General features: G+C 40.1%; 1 protein-coding gene across 1 annotated transcript in view; it reads left to right on the forward strand.

Annotated features, from left to right (window-relative positions):
• The window catches only part of LOC116522425 (titin-like), a 309,289-nt gene extending 287,308 nt beyond the window's left edge, over positions 1–21,981 (forward strand). The window contains 23 exon segments of the mRNA XM_032237329.1: positions 56–2,122; positions 2,224–2,526; positions 2,622–2,927; positions 3,036–3,326; positions 3,438–3,737; positions 3,837–4,142; positions 5,109–5,414; positions 5,514–5,795; positions 6,035–6,628; positions 6,729–7,016; positions 7,138–7,437; positions 7,949–8,251; positions 8,390–8,692; positions 8,800–9,384; positions 9,866–10,171; positions 10,268–10,567; positions 11,572–12,147; positions 12,244–12,549; positions 12,647–13,240; positions 13,939–19,895; positions 19,986–20,139; positions 21,278–21,559; positions 21,689–21,981. Coding sequence (XP_032093220.1) covers positions 56–2,122; positions 2,224–2,526; positions 2,622–2,927; positions 3,036–3,326; positions 3,438–3,737; positions 3,837–4,142; positions 5,109–5,414; positions 5,514–5,795; positions 6,035–6,628; positions 6,729–7,016; positions 7,138–7,437; positions 7,949–8,251; positions 8,390–8,692; positions 8,800–9,384; positions 9,866–10,171; positions 10,268–10,567; positions 11,572–12,147; positions 12,244–12,549; positions 12,647–13,240; positions 13,939–19,895; positions 19,986–20,139; positions 21,278–21,559; positions 21,689–21,981 — 15,302 coding nt within the window.

Below are 21,981 nucleotides of genomic sequence, written 5' to 3' on the forward strand. Positions count from 1 at the left end.
TATGCTAGTTAGCCTTCTCCAAAGCCTTCTCTAATTTTCTGTTTTCATTCTACAGCTGTTCCTGATGCACCCGGGACTCCAGAACCTAGCAATGTAACAGGGAACAGCATCACTCTCACATGGACAAGGCCAAAATCAGATGGTGGAAGTGACATAGATCAATATATCTTGGAGAGAAGAGAAAAGAGGAGCATTCTCTGGGTCAAAGTATGTAGCAAGAGACCCATTTCCGAGACAAGATACAGAGTCACAGGGCTAACTCAGGGCAATGAATATGAGTTCCAGGTTATGGCAGAAAACAAGGCTGGTGTGGGGCCGCCTAGTGGTGTGTCAAGGCTGATTAAATGCAGAGAGCCAGTTCACCCACCAGGTCCTCCGACTGTGGTCAAGGTGATAGATACATCAAAGACGAGTGTCACCTTAGAATGGACCACGCCAGTTTTTGACGGCGGCTTGGAAATCATTGGCTACATCATTGAAATGTGCAAAGCTGATTTGGGAGATTGGCATAAAGTCAATGCTGAGACTTTGATCGCAACCAAGTATACTGTGACTGACTTAGAACCAAATGAGCATTATAAATTCCGAGTCAGTGCTGTGAATACCGCAGGCAAAGGAGAAAGCTGTGAAGTTGCTGCTTCAATACAAACTGTGGATAGGCTTTCTTCCCCTGAACTTGATATTGATGCTAACTTCAAGCAGACTCACATAGTCCGAGCAGGGACAAATGTCCGTCTCTTTATTGCCTTCAAGGGCAGACCTGTTCCTATTGCTACATGGTCCAAAGCGGACTCCGATCTCAACTTACGTGCTAACATTCACACAACAGATTCATTCAGTACATTAATGGTAGAGAATTGCAACAGAACAGATGCTGGAAAATATGTGTTTACTGTAGAAAACAACAGTGGTAGCAAGTCTATTGCTTTCACAGTGAAAGTGCTAGATACCCCTGGGCCACCAGGTCCTATTACATTTAAGGATGTGACTAGAGGCTCCATCACTTTAATGTGGGATGCTCCAATTCTGGATGGAGGTGCACGTATCCATCATTATGTTGTGGAGAAGCGAGAAGCAAGCCGCCGTAGCTGGCAGGTTGTTAATGAAAAATGTACCCGCCAAATAACTAAAGTCACTGATCTTGCAGAAGGAGTGCCCTATTTTTACCGTGTCGCAGCAGTAAATGAATATGGAGTAGGTGAGCCATGTGAATTAACAGAACCAGTGGTGGCCACTGAAGAACCTGCTCCACCTAAGAGATTAGATATTGTTGATACCACTAGGTCATCTGTGGTACTTGCTTGGCTTAAACCTGATCATGACGGTGGCAGCCGTATCACTAGCTATCTACTAGAGATGAAACAGAAAGGAACTGAAGTTTGGCGTGAAGCAGGTCAAACGAAGCAGCTCACTTTTACAGTAGAAGGTCTTACTGAGAACAACGAATATGAATTTAGGGTCAGAGCAAAGAATGATGCTGGTTACAGTCAGCCAAGAGAAGCTTTCTCCTCTGTCATTATTAAAGAGCCACAGATTGAACCAACAGCAGATCTTAGTGGAATAACTAAGCAACTTATAACTTGCAAAGCTGGAAGCTCCTTCACTATTGATATACCAATTAGTGGACGTCCTATTCCAAAAGTAACTTGGAAACTTGAGGAAATGAGACTCAAGGAAACTGATAGAGTGACTATCAAGACAACCAAAGATAGAACTACAATGATTGTTAAGGACAGCATGAGAGGCGACTCTGGCAAATATTATTTGACTCTTGAGAATACGGCTGGTGTGAAGACATTCACTGTCACAGTTATAGTTATTGGAAGGCCAGGTCCAGTTACACGCCCCATAGAAATATCATCAGTAACAGCAGAATCCTGCGTCTTGTCCTGGAAGGAACCTGAAGATGACGGTGGCACTGATATTACCAACTACATTGTTGAAAAACGCGAATCTGGCACAACAGCATGGCAGCTTGTAAACTCCAGCGTCAAGCGTACACAGATCAAAGTTACCCATCTCACTAAATATATGGAATATACTTTCCGGGTCAGTTCTGAAAACCGATTTGGTGTCAGCAAGCCTGTTGAATCAGTTCCAATTGTGGCTGAGCATCCATTTGGTAAGGAATCGTTATCCTAACGAATGGGCATATATTTGTTCCAGTTTTGCTTGAAAAAGAATCCAAGTATTTACAATTTCTCCCCCTCTTTCTTTTATTAGTCCCTCCAAGTCCTCCCACAAGACCCGAGGTCTATTTTGTGTCGGCCAATGCCATGTCCATCAGATGGGAGGAGCCATATCATGATGGTGGCAGCAAAGTTGTGGGATACTGGATTGAAAAGAAAGAACGCAATACAATCCTTTGGGTAAAGGAAAACAAAATTCCATGCTTTGAATGTGACTACAAAATCACCGGACTTGTAGAAGGCCTGGAGTACCAGTTCAGAACATACGCATTGAATGCTGCTGGAGTGAGCAAAGCCAGTGAAGCTTCTAGGCCAGTAGTGGCCCAAAATCCAGTTGGTAAGCATTACACAGAAAAGAGATAATTCCTATTTTTATTGAAAAGAATCTTTTTTTTAAAAAAATGACATGGCGACTATAATGTTCTTTTGCAGATCCACCAGGTAGACCAGAAGTGACAGATGTCACCCGGTCTTCAGTTTCATTGAGCTGGACTGCTCCTCTTTATGACGGTGGAAGCAAAATTGTTGGCTATATTGTAGAACGCAAGCCCTACCATGCGACTGGAGATGGACGCTGGTTGAAATGCAATTACACCATTGTTTCAGAAAACTTCTTTACGGTAACAGCCCTCAGTGAAGGAGAGGAATATGAATTCCGTGTCTTAGCCAAGAATTCTGCTGGTGTGATTAGCAAAGGTTCTGAAACCACAGGTGCCGTCACCTGCAAAGATGAATATTGTAAGACTTTTTTTCTTAACAGATATTTAAATTATGTTTAAAATGTCACCTTTAAAAGAAATTTATGTTGAGACTTTATTCGTCTTGGTTTTTTGTTTTTTTTCATAGCACCACCAAAAGCTGAGCTGGATGCCAAATTACAAGTAGATGTTGTAACTGTTAGGGCTGGTTCTGATCTTGTCCTTGAGGCATCGATTGGTGGAAAGCCGGAACCCAAAGTGTTTTGGTCTAAAGGTGACAAGGAGTTGGATTTATGTGAGAAGATCTCTTTGCAATATACCAGCAAGCATGCTGTTGCAATCATCAAGTTCTGTGACAGAAGCGATACTGGAAAATACACATTAACTGTTAAAAATGCTAGTGGAACAAAACAAGTTTCTGTTTTGGTCAAAGTACTGGGTGAGTATTTCACGGTTCATAATTTTCTGAGAGAACAAAATCTTTCTTTTCAAGCCAATATTATATCATTGCACCAATTCCTTTTTGGGTTGTTTTTTTTTGGGTCTACAGATTCTCCTGGTCCATGTGCTGGCAAGATCACCATCAGCAGAGTGACAGAGGAGAAATGTACCTTGGCTTGGAATGCTCCTCAAGAAGATGGAGGGGCAGAAATTACTCACTACATTGTAGAGAGACGTGAGACTAGCAGGCTGAACTGGGTGTTTGTTAATGCGGAATGTGCAACACATTCGTGTGTAGCGACGAGACTTATCAAGAATAATGAATACGTATTCCGTGTAAGAGCTGTCAATAAGTATGGGCCCGGAGTTCCACTTGAATCAGAAACAATGATTGCTAGAAATTCATTTAGTAAGTGCCTCCTTGGTTCGGTTAAAAAAATATATTCTGGATAGATGTGTAAGGGCTATCTAATTTTTTTTCTTCTTTTTTTGAAAAAAATCATTTCAGCTATTCCATCACCTCCTGGGATGCCAGAATCAGTGGGTGCTGGCAAAGAGCACATCATTATTCAGTGGTTGAAACCAGAATCTGATGGCGGTAGTGAAATAAGCACCTATCTGGTCGATAAACGAGAAAAGAGAAGTCTACGGTGGACACGAGTAAACAGAGACTACACCATTTATGACACCAGATTGAAAGTCACCAGTCTCATGGAAGGCAGCGAATATCAATTCCGTATTACAGCAGTAAATGCTGCTGGAAACAGTGAGCCTAGCGAAGCTTCTCAATATATTTTGTGCAAAGAACCATCATGTAAGTTCCCCAAATTTATATCTTTATAGTTAATTCCAAATCGAGTGATATAAATGATTTCCTGGTCAAATAGTCAATAGTTTTTTTTTTAATAATTTGGAATCTCAGGTGAATTGTTTGTTTGTTTATTATTTATGACCTTTATCTGATATCTTGTAACAAAGTTCTCAGGGTCACTTACGCTTTTGCACTTAATTCAGTGAAATATTACAAAACTCAATTCTCTTTTAGTTGGCATAGATGGGCATCCAGATTGATTAGATTGAAATAATTATCAATAGTCAATGTTCTGTCAGAAATAGTGCTCCATTTAAACCAGCAAACAGTATTTGTTTAACAAAAACAAAAATTAAAACCAAAAGATTTGACTTTGAGCACTAAAGATCTCAAGTCCAGCTGGTTCTGTACAATTGTGACAGGTAATTCCTTTTAGGGACAGGGGTGCCAATAGATTATATTGCACTTATGATCTAATTCATCACCATGTATATTTCCATCAGAGAACGTTTCCCTAGATCAGGTAAATGAATAACTCTAGCGTTTTGTTTTCTGAAGACTTATATTATCTTTTAGGTCAGAGGTCAAAGTGAATTGAAACATATTAGGCCTTTAAAAACATTGAATTTATTTAATTATTTGCAAAACAACTGAGGAAGTCTTTCTCAAAGTCTTACAGATAGGTTGTTATGTTGTAGAATTTGTATGTTCCGATTTGAGTTGATTTACCTTTAAAGAGAGAATAAAAAGGAATTAGTCATATGGAGTAATACAAATGGTCTGAATTTCTAAACAGTTTTCCCCGTAAGATGTCCATCTATTCTATAGCATACTTGTTCAGAAATAGGAAGATGGATAATTATGTCATTATCAAGCTTTTTGCAATCAAAATTAAATGTATACATTTCCCAAAGAATGAAAGCCTTCAAGAAAAATAATAACAATAACCATTTGTTCTTTTTTCCAAAGATACTCCTGCACCTCCTTCACCTCCAAGAGTTGTAGATACTACTAGGACCAGCATAAGCTTAGCATGGACAAAGCCCACATATGACGGTGGAGTTGATATATTGGGCTACATTCTTGAAATGAAAGAAGAAGGCACTGACCAATGGTACAGAGTCCATACCACAGCCACCATAAGGAACCCTGAATTCACTGTGACTGGTCTTAGACCAAGCCAGAAATACCGCTTTAGAGTGGCTGCCACCAACATAAACGGAATAAGTGAATACAGCGAGTCGCCAGCCGAAATAGAACCTGTGGAAAGGCTAGGTAACGTGACATTGATAAAGCATTCATAGATTTCTATTTAAACATCTGTTTAGAATATTCAAATGGAAGCTTATCTTTTATTTCTCCTCCCATTGACAGAAATACCCGCTCTTGAGCTTACTGATGACCTAAAGAAGACCGTTACTGTCCGAGCTGGCGGCTCTTTACGTCTAATGGTCTCAGTGTCTGGCAGACCAGCGCCAATAATTATGTGGAGTAAAGCAGGTGTTGACCTAGCAAGTCGGGCTATCATTGACACCACCGACAGCTATACACTCTTGGTTGTGGACAAAGTTAACCGGTACGACGCTGGGAAATACGTCATTGAGGCTGAGAATCAATCAGGAAAGAAATCAGCAACCGTGCTTGTAAAAGTCTATGGTAAGTTAACCCCTTTTAATTTCTTTTTACAGTCACCTTGTTTATTTCAGTTTAAAAGATATTTGGAGCTGCACCACAATCAAGTAACAGAGAGCCAGGCAAACTGCAAAAAGAGAAAATGTTATAAGGAAGATTATGCCCGGGATGGTCTAGATGTACTGTTTTGTCAATAAAGAAAAGAATTGTATTAGACAACACAGTATAATAAATCATTAATATTTTCTTTCGCTCCCCCGTAGATACTCCTGGCCCTCCAGGGGCTGTGAGAGTAAAAGAAGTCACAAAAGAATCTGTAACTATTACTTGGGATGTTCCTGCCATTGATGGTGGAGCACCAGTCAATAACTACATCATTGAGAAACGTGAGGCTGCCATGAGAGCTTACAAAACAGTCACCACCAAATGCAACAAAACCATTTACAGAATTTCTGGACTCATGGAAGGCTCTCTATACTATTTCCGAGTTCTGCCAGAAAACATCTATGGAATAGGTGAACCATGTGAGACATTGGATACAGTGCTTATATCTGAAGTCCCAAGTGTGCCACAGAAACTGGAGGTGGTCGACATTACCAAATCTACTGTATCACTTGCCTGGGAAAAACCACAGCATGATGGTGGCAGCAGATTAACTGGCTATGTCATTGAGGCCAGTCGAGTTGGAACAGAGCGGTGGATGAAAGTTGTAACCCTGAAACCTACAGTCTTTGAGCATACAATCATTTCATTAAATGAAGGAGAACAGTACCTGTTTAGAGTCAGAGCCCAAAACCAGAAAGGTGTCTCGGAACCAAGAGAAATAGTCACAGGCGTCACCGTCCAAGAACAAAAAGGTAAAAGCCCTGGTTGAAAAGCGAAAGTTTGTTCAAAACAATGATTCATGGTTTGACTTGATTAACCATATCCCTTTTTTAAACTCTCTTTTTTTTTTAGTTCTACCCGCAATTGATCTTGCTGGAATTCCTCAAAAGACTATTCATGTACCAACTGGAAAACCTATAGAACTGGCCATTCCAATTTCTGGACGTCCACCTCCTGCTGTTTCTTGGTTCTTTGCTGGCTCTAAACTAAAAGAATCAGAGCGTGTCAAAATCGAAACAGTTGCTAAACTCACTAAATTAACCATACGCGAAACAACAATACGAGATACTGGAGCATATACACTTGAACTGAAGAATACGACAGGAACTGTTCTTGAAACAATCAAAGTTATTATTCTTGGTAAGATTTTTGGTTGGTTGGTTTAAAATATATCCCTGCCCTCTTTTTTATCATTCCCACCCTCCCCTCTAAGCAAACCGCACTATTTTTGAATCCTTTATGCTTTTTTTCTTTTTCACAGATAAACCAGGACCACCCACTGGACCTATTAAAGTAGTTGACATTGATTCAACTTTTGTAACTATTTCCTGGGAACCACCTGAGATGGATGGTGGTGCAACATTAAGTGGATACGTGGTAGAACTACGTGATGCCCACCGTCCAGGATGGTTACCAGTATCTGAATCAGTAACTCGGACAACATTTAAATTTTCTAAACTGATTGAAGGGGCTGAATATGTATTCCGTGTGGCTGCTACAAACCGCTTTGGAATTGGATCCTACTTGCAATCTGAGATTATAGAATGCAGGAGCAGAATAAGTAAGTTAATATTTTGCATTACAAACTAAAAAGAAATATGAAGAAATATTTTAAGACCAGTGTTACATACCTTCTGTTCTTCTTTTGTTTAAATAATCAGTTACATTGAACTAGTCACAAAGTAGTTAAGATAGATAGATAGATAGATAGATAGATAGATAGATAGATAGATAGATAGATAGATAGATGATAGATAGATAGATAGATAGATAGATAGATAGATAGATAGATAGATAGATAGATAGATAGATAGATGATAGATAGATGATAGATAGATAGATAGATAGATAGATAGATAGATAGATAGATAGATAGATAGATAGATGATAGATAGATAGATATGATAGATAGGGATGGATGGATGGATGGGGATGGAGAGGGAGAGGGAGATACCTAGAGATGATAAATAGATAATAGGGATAGATATATAAAACTATGCTTGAATAGAGGGAACATAATATGACTTTAAATGGAGTCATGTTCTCAATATTTTTCTTCTTTATCCATCTAGGCATCCCAGGTCCTCCTGGTACTCCAGAAGTGTTTGATGTCTGCCGTGATGGAATGACACTTACTTGGTATCCACCCGAAGAGGATGGTGGTTCACAGATCTCTGGTTACATTGTGGAACGCAAGGAAGTTAGATCAGACCGATGGGTCCGTGTAAACAAAATTGCTGTCACTATGACACGTTATCGGTCAACAGGGTTAATTGAAGGCCTGGAGTATGAACACCGCATCACAGCTATCAACGCTAGGGGCACTGGCAAACCAAGCCGAGCATCAAAGCCTACGATTGCTATGGATCCAATTGGTAAATAATGTACTACATTTGCTAGGAAATACTTAAGAAATAGTAGACGCTAATAGATTGAACTGTCTTTTTGAGAAACAGTGTTAAATGTGCAGTCCTCTTAACTAGAGCTGTGTCTGTTCTCATTATGTATTCCAGCTCCTCCCGGCAAACCTCAAAATCCAAGGGTTACAGATACTACAAGAACATCAATTTCCTTGGCTTGGAGTCCACCTGAAGATGAAGGTGGATCTAAAGTCACTGGCTATTTAATTGAAATGCAAAAAGTTGACCAATTTGAATGGACAAAATGTAACACCACCCCTACCAAAATTCGTGAATACACTCTAACCCATCTTCCACAAGGGGCCGAGTATAGATTCCGTATCATAGCTTGTAATGCTGGAGGTCCTGGAGAACCCGCAGAAGTACCAGGAACAGCCAAAGTAACAGAAATGCTTGGTAAGAAAATCCAGCTGTTTCTCCTTAATGGAACCCAATGTTTAAATCTTAACAACACTGTTTAACTATTTTGCATATGACATGAGATGTTTTTTCCCTTGTCCCAGAATATCCTGATTATGTACTGGATGAAAAATACCTGGAAGGTCTATTTGTAAGGCAAGGTGGAGTAATTAAGCTCACAGTGCCAATTAAAGGTAAACCTATCCCAATTTGCAAATGGACGAAGGAAGGACACGAAATCCTCCAGAGAGCGATGATTGCCACTTCTGAAACAGACACTGAATTGGTGATCAAAGATGCAGAAAGGGAAGATTCTGGTACTTACGATTTAACGCTTGAGAACAAATGTGGCAAGAAAGTAGTCTACATCAAAGTCAGAGTCATTGGCATTCCAAATCCACCAGAAGGGCCACTTGAATATGATGACATACAAGGGCGCTCTGTTAGAGTCAGCTGGAAGTCTCCCACTGATGATGGTGGTGCCGATATATTGGGATATATTGTTGAAAGGCGTGAAGTACCAAAGACTGCCTGGTACACAGTGGGTTCCAGAGTAAAAGGCACATCCATGGTGGTGAAAGGACTCAAAGAAAATGTGGAATACCACTTCCGTGTTTATGCTGAAAACCAGTTTGGTGTCAGCAGATCCCTGAAATCTGAAGAGCCAGTGGTGCCAAAGACACCTTTGAGTAAGTACACATCTCAGTTCTGGTGGTGTTAGTTGTTGTTGTGTCATTACTGGGAAAAAAATATTCTTTTTTTTTGCAAAAGCTATGTCTTCTGATATGTCCACAAGGGAAAAATGTGAGATAGCACTAGCAATAGCACTTAGACTTATATACCGCTTCATAATGCTTTATGGCCCTAAGTGGTTTACAGAGTCAGCTTATTGCTCCCCCCCCCCAACAATCTGGATCCTCATTTTACCAACCTCAGAAGGAGGGGAAGGCTGAATCAACCTTGAGTCTGATGAGGATTGAACCTCTGGTACTTAGCAGAATTAGCCTACAATACTGCATTCTAACCACTGCGCCATGGCTCAGTGGTTAGGTTAGGATGAAAGATAATGACTTGCCTAGAGTCATTTCTAAAATATCACAACTGAATAGAGATTTAAACTCAGTGTTCCTGGGGGAAGATATATAGTAATCGTTGTGTTCTTCTTAACAGATCCACCAGAGCCTCCAAGTTATCCACCAGAAATACTTGATGTCACAAAAAGTTCTGTTTACTTATCTTGGTCCAGACCTAGAGATGACGGTGGCTCTCGTGTCACTGGCTATTATATTGAACGTAGAGAAACATCTACTGACAAATGGGTTAGGCACAACAAGACCCACATCACGGCTACAATGTTTACAGTCACAGGACTGGTTCCAGATGCTGAATATCAGTTCCGTATTATCGCCCAAAATGATATTGGTGAAAGTGAACCAAGCCCTGCTTCTGAACCAGTTGTGTGCAAGGATCCATTTGGTATGTAAATATAAAATCAATTATCAGAGGGCATTCAGGTAAAAATTTGGAAGAAGACAAATCTTCATTTCTTTTTCATTTCCCCTCATTTTTCAGATAAACCAAGCCAGCCTGGAGAAATTGAGATCACTTCTATATTTAAAGATAGTATTACTCTAGAATGGGAGCGCCCTGAATGCGATGGTGGTAAAGACATCATTGGATACTGGGTTGAATATCGCCAATATGGAGAGACCGCATGGAAAAAATGCAATAAAGAGCGTATCAAAGACAGGCAGTTTACAGTGGGAGGCTTGTTGGAAGCTACAGAATATGAATTCAGAGTTTTTGCGGAAAATGAAACCGGAATCAGCAGGCCACGTAGAACAGCAATGACAGTGAAGACAAGACTGACATGTAAGATATATTCATTATGTTTTACGTATAATTTGCAATGTTATTAAATGAAGAGGAGAATTCGATTGATCAGTAATGTTGGTTGATTTGATTATATCGTTTAGAAGCAACTTGACAGTTCTAACATAAAGGCTGAGAAATTTAATACAGGTAGTCCTTGACTTATGACCACAATTGAGTCCAAAATTTCAATTGCTAAGCAAGACAGTTATTAAGTGAGTTTTGCCCAATTTTACGGCCTTTCTTGCCACGATTGTTAAGTGGATCACTGCAGTTGTTAAGTGAGTAACACAATTGTTAAGTGAATCTGGATTCCCCATTGGCTTTGTTTGTCAGAAGGTCACAAAAGGGGATCACATGACCCTGGGACACTGCATACATATGAACCAGTTGACAAGCATCTGAATTTTGATCACATGACTATGGGGGATGCTGAAACAGTAGTAAGTCTGAAAAATGGTAATAAGTCACTTTTTTCAGTACCATTGTAACTTTGAACAGTCACTAAATGAACTGTTATATGTTGAGGACCACCTGTATATTTCTTCTGCTGAATGGATCACAATATAGCAACAGCACTTAGACTTATATACCGCTTCACAATGCTTTACAGCCCTCTCTAAGCAGTTCACAGAGTCAGCATATTGCCTGTAGCAATCTCGGTACCCATTCTACTGATCGCAGAAGGATGGGAGGCAGAGTCAACCTTGAGCCAGTGAGAATTGAACTGCCACACTGCAGGCAGCCGTCAATCAGAAGAAGTAGCCTGCAGTATCTCATTCTAACCACTGTGGTACCACGACACAGTATGTGATAAATAAACTTCACATACACTATGTGATATTAATGAAATTAAATATGATTTTAATGTTTAGGGGGGGGGGAAATTATGCTTAGTGCTATGATATTTTGGTTGAAAAGATGGGGCACACTGAAATAAAATATATTTTAAAAAATAGGGAACATTCAGGATTTTTTTTTTCTTTCCCCTTGTATAAATGCAGCCGGAGAAGCACCTGGTGTAAGACAAGAAATAAAGGATGTCACTACAAACCTAGGGGAGACAGGTCAGCTATCATGCCAGATTATTGGGAGACCTCTTCCTGACATTAAATGGTATCGTTTTGGCAAAGAACTAATACAGAGCCGAAAATATAAGATGTCGTCTGATGGGCGCACCCATACACTGACGGTGCTGACAGAAGAGCAAGAAGATGAAGGACTTTACACCTGTAAGGCTATCAATGATGTTGGAGAAATTGAAACTAGCGGCAAGCTCTTATTGCACGCTCCTCCACAATTCCATTCTGGTTACCCCTTGAAAGAGAAATACCGCGCAGGTGTAGGTTCTACTCTTCGCCTCCATGTTGTCTACATTGGTCGTCCAGTGCCTGCTATTACTTGGTTCCATGACAAGAAACTTTTAAAGAACACTGAAACCATTACAATTGAGAACACGGAGCATTATACCCACCTTTCCATCAAAAATGTACAGCACAAAACGCATGCCGGAAAGTACAAAGTTCAACTCAGTAACATTTTCGGAAGTGTTGATACTGTACTCAATGTGGAAATACAAGGTAAGTGCTACCTTTGCTTTCTTTCTTTTCCCCCACTGGAAGTTAATCAACCATGTTTTTCAAGTATGGCTTGATGCACCATCTTGTTTTCTGCAGATAAACCAGATAAACCAGCAGGACCAATTGTGGTGGAAGCTCTGCTGAAGAACTCTGCGGTCATCAGCTGGAAGACACCTGAAGATGACGGGGGTGCCTTCATCACAAATTACGTTGTAGAGAAAAGAGAAGCAAAAGAAGGTGCTGAGTGGCAATTGGTGTCATCAAGTATCTCTGGCACAACGTGTAGGATTGTAAATCTAATTGAAAACGCAGGGTATTATTTCCGTGTCTCTGCTCAGAATGTATTTGGCATCAGTGAAGCATTAGAGGTTTCCTCAGTTGTTATTATCAAGACAGCTTTTGGTAAGTACACGTAAAAGTAAAGCATCATCCATTGTTGAATTTATAACCATCTACTAAGCAAATCGACGTCATATCCTGGAAATGTTTTATTTTACAGAAAAACCAGGACAACCAGCGCAGCTAAATGTATCTGCTATTACAAAAGATTCCTGTGTTGTATCTTGGAGGCCGCCTGCAAGTGATGGAGGCTCAAAGATTAGAAATTACTACCTTGAAAAGCGGGAAAAGAAGCAGAACAAATGGATTGCTGTAACCACAGAAGAAATTCGTGAGACTGTCTATTCTGTCACTGGCCTTATTGAAGGTCTGGAATATGAATTCCGTGTCAAATGTGAAAATCTAGGTGGCGAGAGTGAATGGAGTGAAATTTCACAACCGATCATTCCCAAATCTGATATACCAATTCAGGCACCACATTTCAAAGAAGAAATCAGAAATCTGAATGTGAAATTTAGAGGTCATGCCACATTTGTTTGCAAAATCACCGGTCACCCTAAACCTATTGTAAAATGGTTCAGGCAGGGCAAGGAGATTATGCCAGATGGTGAAAAGGTGAAGATACAAGAATTTAAGGGAGGATATCATCAACTGGTGATTACAAATGTAACAGACGACGATGCTACCGTATACCAAGTGAGAGCAACCAACCAAGGAGGATCTATTTCTGGAAGTGCATCCTTAGATGTTGAAGGTAAATTATTTGTGGTTTTTTTTTAGCTGCAATCATTTTTTGTTAAAATTTGAAATGCAAGCTAATTGACAAAAATCCTATTTCAATTTGATTCCTATATTTATGATCTTTGTCCAATGATTTCAGCACTAACACAGGTTTAGATTAGCCTTCAGACATGATACCATTGCATGGAGTCTCATCTAAATAGCAGGCTTTATAGACTAATATTCAGTAGTTTGAAAAATGAACTTTATAATTTAAAAAAAACTATTAAAAAACACATTTTTAAAACAATTACTACATGTTGTACCATCCTTTTCAAGGAACAAATATCTCACAACTGCTTCTAACAAATAAAAATTCACTTATGTCCAAATTGGCATTCATAATTTTAGCATTGAGTTTGTGAAATATTTCAATGAACTTTCTATCATGCTATTAGATAAATCTCTTTGATGTGTGTATCTAATAAGGAGCTCTACCAAAATTGCTGAAAGCTTTGTGTGGATAATCTCCAAATATTATGATATGAACTATACTCTTCAATTATTTGGCAATGGAAAAGGATTTATGGCACAAAGTAAATTTCAAATATTTAAGCTGCAAAAGTGCCCAAACCCCTGAGAATCAGTTTTCCTCTGTTAAAAGCAAAATTAAATTTGCTTACGGTATTCAGTTTGCTAATTTAATTTTTCTTGTGTGTTTTTTTTTAATAGTTCCTGCTAAGATCCACCTACCTAAAAATCTGGAAGGTATGGGAGCTGTTCATGCCCTCCGTGGTGAAGTTATTAGCATCAAAATTCCATTCAGCGGCAAGCCTGATCCGGTGATCACTTGGCAAAAGGGGCAAGATCTCATTGACACAAATGGACATTACCAAGTTATTGTTACGAGATCCTTCACATCTCTTGTTTTCCCTAATGGTGTGGACAGAAAAGATGCCGGCTTCTACATTGTCTGTGCTAGGAACAGATTTGGCATTGATCAGAAAACAGTTGAATTAGATGTGGCCGATGTACCCGATGCACCAAGAGGATTGAAAGCAAGCGAGGTTTCAAGGGATTCTGTCAACTTAACATGGAACGCTCCAGCCAATGATGGTGGAAGCAGAATCACACATTATACCATTGAGAAACGGGCTACAACAGCCGAAAGGTGGATCCGTGTCGGCCAAGCTCGTGATACACGATACACGGTAGTAAATCTGTTTGGTAAGACAAGCTATGTCTTCCGCGTGCTAGCAGAAAATAAGTTTGGGCAGAGTCAGCCTTCTGAACCAACAGACTCTATTATAACCAAAGAAGATAAGACAAAAGTACTTAATTATGATGAAGAAGTTGACGAGGCCAGAGAAGTCACCACAGTCAAGGCAACTCATTCTTCTACAAAGGAACTTTACGATAGATACATGATTGCTGAAGAACTCAGCCGTGGGCAGTTTGGAATTGTTCACCGGTGCGTTGAGATTGCTTCCAAAAAGACTTACCTGGCTAAATTTGTCAAAGTTAAAGGTGCCGATCAAGTGCTAGTAAAGAAAGAAATTTCTATCCTAAACATTGCTAGACACAGAAATATTCTGTATCTTCATGAATCATTCGAAAGCTTAGAAGAGTTGATCATGATCTCTGAATTCATCTCTGGAGTTGACATCTTTGAAAGATTGAGCATGCCTGGTTTTGAACTTAATGAAAGAGAAATTGTGAGCTATGTACGCCAAGTATGTGAAGCCCTGGAATTCTTACACAGTCACAGCATCGGAAACTTTGATATCAGGCCTGAAAACATTATTTATTTCACAAGAAGAAGCTCTACAATTAAACTGATTGAATTTGGCCAGGCAAGACAACTGAAACCCGGTGATAATTTTAGGCTTCAGTTTACTTCTCCTGAATATTATGGCCCTGAAGTCCATCAGCATGATTTGGTTAGCACAGCCACAGATATGTGGTCCCTTGGAACTCTAGTGTATATACTTCTAAGTGGCTTGAATCCTTTCCTTGCTGAAACAAACCAGCAGACAGTTGAAAACATCATCAGTGCCGAATACAATTTTGATGATGAAGCCTTCAAAGATATAAGTATTGAGGCCTTGGACTTTATTGACCGCCTACTAATAAAAGAAAGAAAATCTCGTATGACTGCTACAGAAGCTCTTAACCATTCATGGTTGAAGCAGAGAACCGAGAAAACCAGCACTAAAGTAATCAAAACGTTAAGACACAGGCGTTACTACCAAACACTGGTGAAGAAGGAATGGACTACTGTTATATCAACTGCCCGTATTTCATGGGGAGGTGCTGTCAGATCTCAGAGGGGAGTTACTATTGCTAAAGTTAAAGTAGCATCAATTGATATTGGCCCACTTTCTGGTCAAATAATGCATGCTGTTGGGGAAGAAGGCGGACATGTCAAATATGTCTGCAAAATTGAAAACTATGACTCAGCCACACAGGTGAACTGGTATTTTGGAGTAAAGCAACTGGAAAACAATGAAAAATATGAAATCACCTATCACGAAGGCATAGCTACAATGTACATCAAAGATATTGCAAAAGCAGATGATGGTACCTATAGATGCAAAGTTGTAAATGACTATGGAGAAGACAGTTCCTATGCAGAACTATTTGTTAAAGGTGTCAGAGAAGTTTCTGACTATTACAGATGCCGAACTGTCAAGAGAGTGAAGCGCCGAGTAGATACCATGCGACTTTTGGAGAAGCCCCCAGAATTTACCTTGCCTCTATATAACCGAACTGCCTATGTTGGTGAAAATATCCGGTTTGGAGTAACTATAACAGTTCACCCAGAACCTCGTGTAACCTGGTTCAAATCAGGTCAGAAAATCAAACCAGGAGACGATGATAGGAAGTATACCTTTGAAACCGATAAAGGTCTTTATCAACTTCTAATCCACAATCTTAATGAGGATGACGATGCTGAATATACCGTGCTGGCACGTAACAAATACGGCGAGGATAGCTGCAAAGCTAGACTAACTGTTGTTCATCATGCTCCTGCCGAAGACGCCACTCTGCGACCCATGTTCAAAAGGCTGTTGGCAAATGCTGACTGTCAAGAAGGCCAGCATGTCTGCTTTGAGATCAGAGTCTCTGGCATACCAAAACCAACACTAAAGTGGGAAAAAGATGGTCAGCCTCTCTCGGCTACTCCCAATATTGAAGTTGTACATGAAGGATTAGATTATTATGCTTTACATATAAGGGATACATTGCCCGAAGACAGTGGCTATTATAGAGTTACCGCTACAAACAATGCTGGTTCTGCAAGCTGCCAGGCTTTCTTGAAAGTAGAACGCTTGAGATATGCCAAGCGGGAATATACGACTGAAGAAGAGAAGCAAAAAGTCGTACAGAGAAGAATTGACAAGACCGTGAGGATGGCAGAAATTCTTTCCAGAACAGAAACTGTTGCACTGACGCAAGTAGCCCAGGAAGCTCTGAGAGAAGCTGCTCTCCTGTATAAACCAGCTGTAAGCACAAAAACTGTCAAAGGTGAATTTGAGCTGAGGAAGGAAGAAATTAAAGAGGAAAAGAGACTCCGAATGCCTTACCAGATCCCAGAGCCCCGCAGGCATGTGACCACTACTCTCGAAGAAGATCAGAACATCAAACAATTTGTGCCCATGTCAGACATGAAGTGGTACAAGAAGCTGAGAGACCAGTATGAAATGCCAGGAAAACTTGACAGAATTGTTCAGAAGCGACCCAAGCGCATTCGTCTTTCCAGATGGGAACAATTCTACGTGATGCCACTGCCACGCATTTCGGATCAATATAAACCTAAGTGGCGCATACCTAAATTGTCGCAAGACGATCTTGAAATAGTGAGGCCAGCACGTCGTCGCACACCCTCTCCTGATTATGACTTTTATTACCGGCCAAGAAGGCGATCCCTTGGTGATCTCTCTGATGAAGAAATACTTCTGCCTGTCGATGATTACTTGGCCATGAAGAGGACTGAAGAAGAAAGACTGCTACTTGAAGAAGAATTGGAGTTAGGCTTTTCTGCTTCACCTCCAAGCAGAAGCCCTCCACGCTTTGAATTGTCCTCTCTTCATTACTCTGCAGCAGATGCGCAGAGAGCTGCAGAAGTATCTAGGGGAAGAGAGTTGAGATATGCCACATACCATATACCCACGAAAGAAGACACGTCTGCAACTTATGCACAGCTTCGACAACGTCACGACAGAGCAGCTTACCGGCAATCTAAACAAAAGGAGAGAATAATGGCTGAGAAAGAAGATGAAGAACTCTTGCGGCCAGTTACTACCAGGCAGCGGATCTCTGAATACAAGAGTGAACTGGAATATATGTCACAAGAAGAAAAGAGACGTATGAGAAGAAGGAGAGAAAAAGAAATAACTGAAATCACATCAAAAGAGGAAGAAGAGGAAATAGAAATGGTGAGACACGTGCATCAGGAATATTCACCTCCTTCAAGATTACTCAGAAGAAGACGTTCTCTTTCTCCAACTTATATTGAGCTGATGAGACCTGTGTCAGAATTAATTCGGCCTCATTCGCATCCTGTGGAAGAACCTGAGAGAAGATCTCCCACGCCAGAAAGAACTCGCCCACGTTCACCAAGTCCAGTATCCAGTGAGCGCTCTCTCTCTAGATTTGAAAGGACAGCAAGATTTGATATATTTTCCAGGTATGAGTCTATGAAAGCTGCTTTGAAAACTCAAAAAACAATGGAAAGGAAACATGAAGTTCTGACTCAAGAACCTTTCACTTTAGATCATGCTCCACGCATCACTCTCCGAATGCGCTCACATCGTGTCCCATGTGGCACCAACACCAGATTTATTCTGAATGTTCAGTCCAAGCCAACTGCTGAGGTGAGATGGTATCATAACGGTATTGAAATCCATGAGAGCCATAAAATACATTCCACTAACACCAGTGGTGTATTGACCTTAGAGATACTTGATTGCCATATTGATGACAGTGGCACATACCGTGTTGTGGCTACAAACTATAGAGGAGAATGTTCGGACTATGCAACATTAGATGTTACAGGAGGAGACTATACAACCTATAGTTCCCAGCGCAGAGATGAGGAAGTTCCTAGAACTGTTATTCCTGATCTTACAAGAACTGATTCATATGCAATCTCTTCATTTAAGAAAATTTCTGAAACAGAAGCAAGCTCTTCTGTAAGAGAAGTCAAGTCGGAACTGACAGCAACAAGGGAGTCATTATCATCCTATGAACATCATGCTTCAGCTGAAAAGAAAATCAGTGCATCAGAGGAAAAATCAATAGAAGAAAAAGCTGTGCACCGGAAATTTAAAACCACTCTACCTGCTACAATATTAACAAAACCCCGCTCAATCACAGTTTCAGAAGGAGAGACTGCAAGATTTTCATGTGACACTGATGGTGAACCAACACCAACGGTGACATGGCTGCGTGGAGGACAAGTTCTTGTTTCTTCTGGGCGTTATCAAGTGACACGCACTGAATATAAGTCTACATTTGAAATTTCCTCTGTCCAGATCTCAGATGAAGGCAGCTATACTGTTGTGGTTGAAAATTCTGAAGGAAGGCAGGAAGCTCACTTTAGTTTAACTGTTCAACAAAAAAGGGTTCCAGAAAAAGCTGTTACGTCACCTCCAAGGGTAAAGTCCCCTGAACGGCATGTGAAATCTCCAGACAGAGTAAAATCTCCAAAGCGAGTAAAGTCTCCTGAACCATCTCCTGCCCCCTCCAAAGCAAAACCAACAGTCACCGAGAAAACCGCACCAGCTGAAAAAGTAGACTTGCCAGTTGTTATGGCTCCCAAGATAACACAACCACTGAAGGTTGGCGTTTCGGGTGATAAAGTAAAACTATTCTGTTCCGTTGAGAGCAGTGTGTTAAGTGTTCGAGAAGTATCCTGGTATAAAGATGGCAAGAAATTAAAAGAAGACGATCGTTTCAAACTTCATTACGCAGCCGATGGAACTTATGAACTTAACATCCATAACCTCCAGGACTCTGACCAGGGGGAATATACATGTGAGATTATTGGAGAAGGTGCCTCTTCTAAAACTAGCTTCCAGTTTACTGGACAAGCATTCAAAAATACGATTTCTCAGATATCAAGCTTAGCCAAAACGCAAAAGCTGGTTCAGAAAGAAGAAGAAGAAGTCCTTGAATTATCTACCCAAAAGAAAGCTACTGTGACTTCTCAAGAAAAGGCAGTAGTCCAAGAGGAAATTGTTAAGAAGTCTCTAATACCTGAAGATATTAAGAAACCTTATCCAGAAGTTAAAGCCACTACCACCAAAATGTCAGTGTCTGAAGGTGAAAGAACAGTTGTCAAAGCCAATGTTCCCAACGCTTCTGATGTAAAATGGCTGCTAAATGGAGTAGAGTTAGCTAACTCTGAAGATTATAGATACGGTGTATCTGGAAGTGATCATACGTTGACCATTAGCAAGGCTACTCAGAAAGATGAAGGAATACTTACCTGTGAAGGAAAGACAGAAGATGGTTTCATAAAATGTCACTTTGAAATGACTGTTTCCAAAGATCTTTCAAATGCCCCAACCTTCATCACTCAACCAAAATCTCAAAATGTTAATGAAGGACAGAATGTGCTACTTACCTGTGAAGTCACCGGAGAGCCTTCTCCTGAGATTCATTGGTTTAAAGATAATCAACCAGTAAGTAATTATTTGTTAGCAATTAAAAAAAATATATTTGCATGCTTGGATTAAACATGACCTTAATTATACCTTTCTTCCTGTTATCAGATTGCTCTCTCCTCCAACATTCAAGTAAATCGTTTCAAGAATATTTATTCGCTTACAATCCAAAATGCTGCATTGAGCGATAGTGGAAAATACACAGTCAAAGCAAAAAACTTTCACGGGCAATGCTCTGCAACAGCATCCTTGACCGTCCTTTGTAAGTTTATTTTGTCTTCCAGTTTTCCTTTAATGGTACTAGGACTTAGATGATATAAGAGAAGCAGCTGATTTTGTGAATTCTTTAATGAAGTACCACTTTATGTGCTGAATCAAAAGTGCAATATGAATGAGGATGTTGTTATATTTCAATAAGAGTATAATAAATATTTAAGAAAAAATTTATGCCAGCTCAGTCTTGTCATAAAGCTTTCAAATATCCTAACATATCTTGGCTATTAACCCCTTGGTTCTGGTGATAATTAATTAAAAACCTCTCAAGAATATTAAATTCCAAATGGTGCACAGCCTTCAGGATTTTAAAATGTATTGAAGTTTTCAGATAAAATATAAGGCTGTACATATCCGAGGAATCATTGGGTTACTTTGTGTTTGCTATCTCTTTGTATACAGGCTTGTATTTAAGGAAAGCTATGGTGTTTTTTTAATGGTGCTTTCAATGAATATAAATGAGGAAAACAAAGCACACTTCTAAGTATTTCCTCCCCACCACAATTCTTTAGTACTTTTAATGAGTAATTTTAAGTCATTTATATTTCCCTGATCATTGTAATAACTTATTTAAGATAGAGTATTCTTGCATTGGGACGTGGAGGCTCAGTGGCTAAGACGCTGAGCTTGTTGATCAGAAAGGTCAACAGTTTGGCGGTTCGAATCCCTAGCTCTGCATAACGGGGTGAGCTCCCACTACTTGCCCCAGCTTCTGCCAACCTAGCAATTTGAAAGCATGTAAAAATGCAAGTAGAAATTTAGGGACCACATTTGGTGGGAAGGTAACAGCATTCCGTGCGCCTTCGGCATTTAGTCATGCCAGCCACATGACCATGGAGACGTCTTCAGACAGCTCTGGCTCTTCAGCTTTGAAACGGAGATGAGCACCGCCCCCTAGAGTCCAAATGACTAGCATATATGTGCGAGGGGAACCTTTACCTTACCTTATTCTTGCATTATTATCCATTATTGGAACCTTGTGTCAAAAACCAGATTCAGTTTTCCTCAAATTGCAAGCCACTCCTGTTTCTCTTTTCATAAAGTCAATAGAGAATGTGCGTCTTTACCAGCTAATGTGGTGTCATTGGTTGTTTTTTTCCCCCATGTATGTTTGCTATGCTCCACAGCTCTAATTGAAGAATCTCCAAAAGAGGTAGTGTTGAGAAGTGGTGAAGCAAGCATGCAGGAGCGTTTCTCTTCAGAGTCATTTCAAATGTCCGCTTCTAAAGAAGAAGCTTCGTTCAGCAGTAGCAGTATGACTGAAATGAAATTTGCAAGCATGTCTGCCAAAAGCATGTCTTCCATGCAAGAATCCTTTGTAGAGATGAGCTCCAGCAGTATAATGGGGAAATCTAGTCTGACCCAAATGGAGAGTTCAACTGGTAGCTTGCTTAAATCTGGTATGAGAGGTGAGCAATACAATTCTACGTAGAGTTAGAGAAATCCCCGCTACTTCCTTTAGAATACTTCCTGTCCCAATGAAGTCATAACCTCCACTGAGAATTAATTTTCAACTTTTTTTTTCTTGTTTTGCAAAGGGGTACCTCCCAAAATCGAAGCGCTTCCAAGTGATATCTCCATTGAGGAAGGAAAGGTACTGACCATCTCCTGTGCTTTCTCCGGAGAACCTACTCCTGAAATAACCTGGTCCCACAGAGGGCAAAATATTTCTAGCCAGGGGGGCAGATTCCATATTGAAACCTGTGAAGATTTAACCACGTTTATCATAATGGATGTTCAGAAGAATGATGAGGGCCTTTACACGCTCAATTTGGAAAATGACTTTGGCATCGACTCTGCCACTGTGAACATTAACATTCGATCAATGTAG

This window comes from Thamnophis elegans, chromosome 1 (assembly GCF_009769535.1).
Source record: "Thamnophis elegans isolate rThaEle1 chromosome 1, rThaEle1.pri, whole genome shotgun sequence".
NCBI lineage: Eukaryota > Metazoa > Chordata > Lepidosauria > Squamata > Colubridae > Thamnophis > Thamnophis elegans.